This window comes from Triticum dicoccoides, chromosome 7B (assembly GCF_002162155.2).
Source record: "Triticum dicoccoides isolate Atlit2015 ecotype Zavitan chromosome 7B, WEW_v2.0, whole genome shotgun sequence".
NCBI lineage: Eukaryota > Viridiplantae > Streptophyta > Magnoliopsida > Poales > Poaceae > Triticum > Triticum dicoccoides.
Window position 1 is genome coordinate 126,833,913 of NC_041393.1, and position 7,655 is coordinate 126,841,567.

Sequence of the window (7,655 nt, forward strand, 5' to 3'; positions counted from 1 at the left end):
ACTCATCTACAGTATGCGGATGACACCATGATTATGGTGGAAGGCTCGGACTCGAACATTGTTAATCTTAAGTTCCTTTTGCTCTGCTTTGAGGAAATGTCTGGACTTAAGATTAATTTTGATAAGAGCGAGGTGGTGGTCCTTGGCTATTCAGAGGCTGAGCAGCGTCGGATCGCTGACAACCCCAAATGTAGGCTGGCATCCTTCCCCATATCTTACTTGGGGATGCCCCTGGCTGAGTCCAGGATCTTGGTGAGTGGGTATGATCCGCTTGTGGGACGAGTAGCATCCCGTGCGGAGCCCTGGTGCGGTGGGTTCACTTCTAAATGTAGCAAAACTGTCCTCATTAGCTCTAACCTTGCTAGCCTCCCCATGTATATGATGGGGATGTACATCTTACCGGAAGGTGTGCATAGCTCCTTTGACAAGGAGCTGGATAGGTTATTCTGGCAGGCAGGAGATGGTCGGGCCAAGTACCATATTGTGAAGTGGGCTGACATTTGCTTGCCGAAGGATCGAGGTGGGTTGGGCATCCCTGCATCACGCTGGATGAACGTTGCGCTTATGTTGCGTTGGGTTTGGCAGATCTTGCGGGGAGATGGGGGGGGGGGGTTGTGGCTGCAGCTGGTTGAGTCCAAGTACTTGCAGGGTCAACTCCTCATGGCTTGCTATCACTTAGCTAGGTCCCAGTTCTGGAAATCTATTCATGCCATCAAGGAAGATATTAGGTTGGGTGTGCGTTTCTCGGTTGGCAATGGCTCTGGGACCCAATTTTGGTTGGACCCCTGGCTCGAGGGCGAGCATGTCTGCTTGCGGTTCCCGCGGCTCTTTGCGATTTGTGATTACCCGGCCATTCTTGTATCTGCGGCTGCGTTGGAGGAGGGGTGGAACATTGCGTTCCGCCGCTCATTCGGTTCGGGAATGTACTAACCTGAGGTAAGCCCCTCTTCCTCTGTCCCTGGACCCTGACTCTGTTTCTTGGAGCCTTTCTCCTTCAGGTGAATTCTCTGTTAGTTCGGCCTATCAGGCATTATGCCGTATGCCGGTTCTATAGTGGTTATCCCCATTGTGGAAGGCACCGCTGTCCTGAAGATTAAGATTTTTGTATGGCAGCTTCTCCGTGACCGTCTGCCTTCGGGGACAGAGGTACTGAAACGCCATGGTCCGGGCAATGGCCTTTGCCCTTTGTGCCATGTCCCAGAAACGGGAACACACATTTTGTTTTCTTGCGTAGCAGCGCAGACACTTTGGTGGTTTGTTCGTGAGGCTCTAGGGCCAGAGTGGGAGGCTCAGGACCTTGCAGAGTTTCTGCAGGTTAGGGCTACTTAGGTTGGCCGTACTGTTCTGGCTCATCTTTGCGGCTATGATGTGGACTCTCTGGACTACTCGCAACAAGATGGTGATTGAGCGGGTGTTCCCGCGGCGTGCTTCTGACTCGTTCTTCAAATTTCTTGCCTTCCTGCAGCGCTGGCATCCGCTCGCTGGGCCGAGGAATCGTGATCGCATTCAGCTTTTCCTGGACGCCCTGGTGTATATCGCGCGTCGGCTTTCCGACCGCTCGCCGGTCCCGTAGCTTGCCCCTGGTGGCCTTTCTGTTTCTTCTTCTTTCATTTGGGCGTCTTTGTGTTGTGGCCCCAGCATTTCTCCTTTATGATTGTGTTTGAGTTGTGGTTGTGTGGACGTATACTTTATCTATAAAGTGGGGTGAAAGCCTATTTCGAGAGAAGAGAAGACTACCCATTTTTGAACAGTTAGGGGGACCACCTAAATTGATCACATTCAGATAGTAAGAAAAACCAGATCGAAAATCTTGATCCGTCCATGAGGAAAACCGGGTCGAAGACCATATAGGCCAAGGGGCAATAAATTCTGCCAAAGCAATAATAAGGGTAACACAAAAACACCACAAACATATTTACAACACAACGCAGAAAACCACTACTAGAGGACAGGTGGATGGGGAGCAGAAGAGATTATGATGCACTCCCTCAGTAAAGAAATATAAGAATGTTTAGTGATCTAAACGATCACTAAACGCTCTTATATTTCTCTACGAAGGGAGTAATAGTATTGACTTTAGAACATGACTCCATCTGCACAAGCAAAGTGGAGTTAATTACTTCGGATCCCCTGCTCCATCTGCAAGGTGAAGATAAGGCCTCAGTTTGCAGAGCACACACTCAAGGACCTGCCCTGCTATATTTTCTTCAAGGCAAGGACGACGACGGTGAACTTGGTCTTCTCCTTCTCGAGGTGCCCGGCGACGCGACACGTGTACTCCTCAAACAGCGCGTCGAGTATGTCTTCTCCGAAATGGCTCGCGACTAGGGACTCCATAACCGATCTGATGCACTTGGCAGCGTTGACGCTGCTGCGGGCGCTGTCGAGCACGCCGTCCCCTTCCGAGTCGTCGTAGGGGTCCCAGTTCTGCTCGAACAGCTTGATGTGAGCTATGTCGAAGGCGCCGCTTTCCTTCACCGATGCCGTCACTTCGCCGACCGACGGCCCGTAGGCCGGTAAATTGAAGGAGCTTACTTTCTCCTCCTTCACAAGGCCCTATATGCATTATGACTTTATGAGCAAATTGACTTAAATTCACTTGCTGTAAAACTGAATGTTAATTAGGAATTAGTATAATTTGATATGCTCTACTCTTATTTACCTCCACGACAAGAGACTGTAGAGACTGCGAAAGCAAGCCAAAGAGATGGTTGAGATCTCCGCTATACACATCCTCGTCCTTCCTTCCAAGAAATGTTAGCACCACTTGCCCGCCGAACGCAAGTTCTTCGTGGCGAAGCCTCAGGAACAGAGAGAAATCCTTCCTGAACTGCTCTTGGAATAGCTTCACCACCGACGGTGGGGTATTTTTGGCGATGTACATGTTCTCTCCATTTAGGTACACTTCTCGTTTGCCCTCAAGACCCTCCGGCACCTATGTATACACATGTCAACGAGTAGAATTTCATAGATATCAAATGATGTATCTCTCGGTGACTCAGACTTATTTTAAGTTTAATAAAATGTAGTGTGCATCATATGCTGCAGAGGCTGGGGTTATCCCCTTTTCAAAACAAAATCACTTGTGTATTTCAAGGTACCTGAGAGCGCCAATGTAGGCAGTAGGAGGAGTGGAAGAGATGAACACTTTGACGAGGAAAAAGCCTGACGTAGTACGAGTCTGGCAGCCCGGAAACGTAGTACGGAGGTAGTGTATCTCCATTCCGATCCATTTCAGCTGACCTCTTGAACTGTTCGAGTGACCGGAAGAGCTGGTTGAAGTCGTTTCCTGGCAGGTCATTCAGGAAGAACTGAACCTCCACATGATCACCCTGGCCACCGAGCTTACTACTATGGTCAGCTATGGCGTTGATCACATTCGAGACGAAGATCAACGCGTTTGGTCCTGAGGAACAGCCGAGATCGGCGACAACCATAGTTTGGGGGAGAAGAGCCGTGTACACTTCTTTTACAGACTTCTCAATGACCGGCATTGTCTCTGCAATAACAATCAGCTGGCACCACACCCACACATTTTAGTACAATACTTCTTTTTTCGAATGTTGGTAGTTGATCTATCAAATTCATTGATCAGGAAAAAGAAGGTTGGTCCAGTTTATAAGGAAAATCAGACCCAAAAACCATACAAATGGCGCCATTCGGCAAACAACACACACACCCTCATGAGCCACGGGTCCCTCTGATCGGATCCACCTCCAGAAACGATGCCCCAAAGAGAGAACGCGACGCCAAATAGCGCCGCCATCGTCCGATCTAAACTAGATCAAGGGTTTCCTCCGGAGCACGTTGGGAAAGGCAAGATGAGAGCAGCTACATCGATGCCTCCAACGAGGGAGCGACGCCAGAAAGCGTCGCCATCGACGATTCCGGCCGCAACCGGAGTACGACTTTCACCGGCAGTCTCACCTGCATAGCCCGAACCCAGGATCCGATCAGCCTACAAACCGAACCACTATCCCTGCCTCCACGGCCAACCGCACCTCCCTGACAAGCTCGACGTGCTTCCAACCTTACATCCGCATCCCCCACTGGACGGAGGATGCAACCCCTAGCAGCGCCATTCGTCTCCCATCGGAAGGATGCAACCAAGCACAACGCCATTCGTCTCCCCGAGGATGCAACGCCTGCCGACCATTCCTCTCCCGACAAAGGATGCAACAACTGCAGCGAGGCCATTCCTCTCCCTCCAGCCACCACCATCTCGTCCTCCCACCTGAAGCAGCGTCGAGCTTGCCGAACCACCAACAGAAGGATGCAACACCGAGCTAAGGTGTCATTCATCCCCCGCATCTTCTCCCGCGCCCACGCCTTGGCGCAGCAACACCACCGCGCCCTCACCCGCGCGAGCCCAGATCCGGACCACACGCCCACGGCGGTGCCAGCCGCGCCAAACGCGAGGCAGTGGCGCAACAGATCCGTGCTGGCCACCACCCATGTACCCGTCCGGCAGCACCGCAACGCCCCGGAGCAAAGACGACGAGACGCGGCCTGCCAAGGCCCAGATCTGGCCCGGCCACCACGAATCACAGGTCTTCGCCCCCCAGGGACCTCCACGCGCCGGCGGCGACTCGCCTGCAAACCACCGCGCCGCCCCCGCGCTCCTCGCCGCGCCGACCCGCCCTGTAGCCCGCCGACGCCCGCCGCTTCGAGCCACCGCCGGGCCGAGCGAAACCACCCGCGCCCGCAATGCGTCAGAGAGAGCTGAAGCCCCGCCGCCTCAGTTGCCGGGAGGCACCCTCCGACAGCGGCGAGACTAGGAGGAGGGGATGGGTGTCGTGGCGGCTAGGGTTTTCCCCCCGAGCCGCCTCATGGGAATATGTGTTCCCCTTTAGTTTGGTCTATTTAGAAGCGTCGCTATAATATGTTTTTAACAATTAAAGAGTTCCCAATTTCTTCCAGGTTATTCACTTGGGTACACAATGGATTCGATGCATGGCCTTTGCTTCAGCAAGAAGAGGCGAAGGTTAGGTGAAGCCACTTGAAGACGGTGCTTGGACTTTATTCGATCGGTTTTGGATGCTCGTCCAGTAATAGGATTTCTAATGTATATCTGTGCCCTGCATATTTATTACTCCCTCCGTCCAGGCGCATAGAATTTTTTTTTATGAGCTGCACCACGACCAAGATACACGAACATAGGCCAGCGTTATGTTTGATATTGTGGAAACGAGCTTATGGCATGCCCGAAGGCTGTGTTTGGTTTGTATCACCAGGTGGAATGTAATGGGTCTGACCCGCACCCAGGACTCGTTCACGTGTTTGGTTGGGTCGAGGAAGGAGAACCAACTCGTTCCCAGAAACCGAATATTCGCTTGATATGCGAAATCCACTCATACCTCCAAATCGGAGGAACGACGCAATATGGGTCACTCGCCCACGTGCATGAGGATGAAAGGATTGAACTTTTCCTGCGTGAAAAGGGTAGCCGAGAAGTTAACGAGTCTGCATGGGAAGCCGAAAGGCTCTGTGGGTTAAGGGATATTACTCCCGCCCTTCCGGTTTATGGGACTTATTTTAAAATTTTAGTTTTTTTTCATTTTATAAGTCTCAATAATATTGCTCTTCATTACATGTTCAGATTTTAAGATGCATTAAATCGCTGCATACGATGATTAAGAGAAAACTCACAAATGAATATAATTTTTTGGTCATTTATTGGACATGCATTGCAGTTAATGCATTCGTAAACACATTTATAAAGAAAACAAGTGCATTAATTGTATACTTTCGTAAACTACAAAAATTATACACCACTCACTAGCTACCTTTATTGGTGAGATTTTGAAATTGAGCCCTATAAACCGAAAGGGAAGGAGTAATTACAATCATGAGTTACTCCCTCTGTCCGGGTTTATTAGGGCATGTACAATGCATAGCCTCAAGGTGATGCCTCACATGCCATGTAGGATCGGATATGACGTAAAGTAGGTTCGGATAGGGAAGCAAGATCCTCTCCAGGAGGCGGGTGCTTGAAGAGAAAAAGCGTGGTCCGATGACAAAAGCTGAAAAGGTTGGAGTGAAAAGTAGAGATGCATATGTACTAGAGTCTTTATTTTTTATTTTTTAATGAGGCCCACTAGTGATAGCTTGCATTGGAGAGAGAAAGTTAATGTAGCTGCTTCAAATTACTTTTTGTCATGGGGCATATGTATACATATGCCACCATTGTACATGCCCTTAGGCCTCTTAGCATCACAAGTATGTTTCTTTTTATAAGGCCTCGCTTTGGAAAGGAGCATGCATGCAACCATTTCATTGGTTGCATTGAAAGCCATGGTTGTTGGTGCCATGACTGAGAAATTAATACACTTCATGTGTGCTTTTTCATTGGCTGCATGCATGTGAGAGAGTGCATTGAGAGTGGAATTGAAGAATTAATGTGAGCAAATTATTATGAGGGTGTTTGGTTCCAATGGACTTATTTTAGTTTGACTAAAAATAGTCTTTTTAAGAGGCTAAAGTTCCAAGCACCCCTGACTAAAGAGGGGCTAGAATTAGTCTTGAGACTATTTTTTTTAGTCAGGGGTACCCTACTAAAATGTGGATTAGTCCTCTCTCTCCTCATTTAACTCCTCTCCTTTAACACATGCGAGTTCTGGATTGGAGGATTTGGAGAATAATAAATGCTCATTAACTTGATTTTAGTGTCTTTAGTATTTGGATCCAAGCATGGGTAAGGCTAGCAAGTTTTAGTCCCACTACGTTTAGTCATGGACTAAAACGTATCCAAGCACCCTCTATGTGTCTTAGTCTAAGAAAAGTTGTCTTTAGGCCTAATAAACCCGGACGGAGGGAGTAGGCATTTGCGACAAATACAATCTGAAGGAAAAGCAACAATAAAATTCGAATGGAAGCCTTTGTATTCTAAATAATGTATGAAAACTTATGCTATATGAAAGAAACTGACAGAGTAATAAAAGGTAATAGTTATAGCATATAATTCCATTACTCCTGATATGATTTTAATATTACTCATGCGGGATGATAAAATATCTCAACCTGATGCAAGGTAAATTTAAGTTACTAGCTAATTTTCTGTGCGTTGCAATGCGAGCTTAGATCTTCTAGTTGGCTAGCCCGTGATTTACGAGTCCATATTAGTGTCATTGTGTAAAAGAATAAGATTTTATTTGCTAAACCCTTACTGTATTTGGCAATCACCTATAGATTTACCCCCAAAAATGGTAAGTCAATAAGAGACGCAAAAGTTGATGTGGTTTTCAGGAAAAAACGGTGTAAAACTCAGAGATAAGAAGAAAAGAAACATAACAGAAAGGAAGATGGGAGATACGTAAGGCTGGATGAAGGACGGGCGGACAACAGAACTTTACGTTCTTTTCGAATAGGAGAGATAGCAATTTCTTAACTTTTAATGTAACCTTGGCTGCAACTAGAGAAATGCTATGCGTAAAGGATATCTGTGCATGATAAAAAATAAGATGGAAACTTACTGGTCGCCTTGAATTCTTGGTGTAGCTACTTTCTCCTTCCCCTTTGGACATATAAAAATCACGTTCCATATTCATCATCTAGTTTCTGATGTTGTCAACAGAACCTCCACTATGTTCCGTGATCTCTTTATGCGAGGTGCCACTAATTTATAGGAGCAGGCAAACGAACTGTGCTAGATTCCC

General features: G+C 48.0%; 1 protein-coding gene across 1 annotated transcript; it reads right to left on the reverse strand.

Annotated features, from left to right (window-relative positions):
- Positions 1 to 2,036: 2,036 nt before the first annotated feature.
- LOC119339997 (benzoate O-methyltransferase-like) lies at positions 2,037 to 7,617 on the reverse strand. Its single transcript, XM_037611904.1, has 4 exons — positions 7,473 to 7,617; positions 3,102 to 3,515; positions 2,663 to 2,935; positions 2,037 to 2,556 (listed from the first exon to the last, which is right to left on the reverse strand). The coding sequence occupies exons 1-4, from the start codon at positions 7,548 to 7,550 to the stop codon at positions 2,197 to 2,199; spliced, it is 1,125 nt and encodes a 374-aa protein (XP_037467801.1). The 5' UTR covers positions 7,551 to 7,617; the 3' UTR covers positions 2,037 to 2,196.
- Positions 7,618 to 7,655: the final 38 nt, after the last annotated feature.

Coding starts and splice junctions, on each gene's coding strand:
- LOC119339997 (XM_037611904.1), bottom strand. CDS start 7,550: ATGATGAATATGGAACGTGATTTTTATATGTCCAAAGGGGAAGGAGAA. Junction 2,936..3,101: donor GCCTACATTGGCGCTCTCAG/GTACCTTGAAAT, acceptor GTGTATACATAG/GTGCCGGAGGGTCTTGAGGG. Junction 2,557..2,662: donor TACAGTCTCTTGTCGTGGAG/GTAAATAAGAGT, acceptor TAATGCATATAG/GGCCTTGTGAAGGAGGAGAA.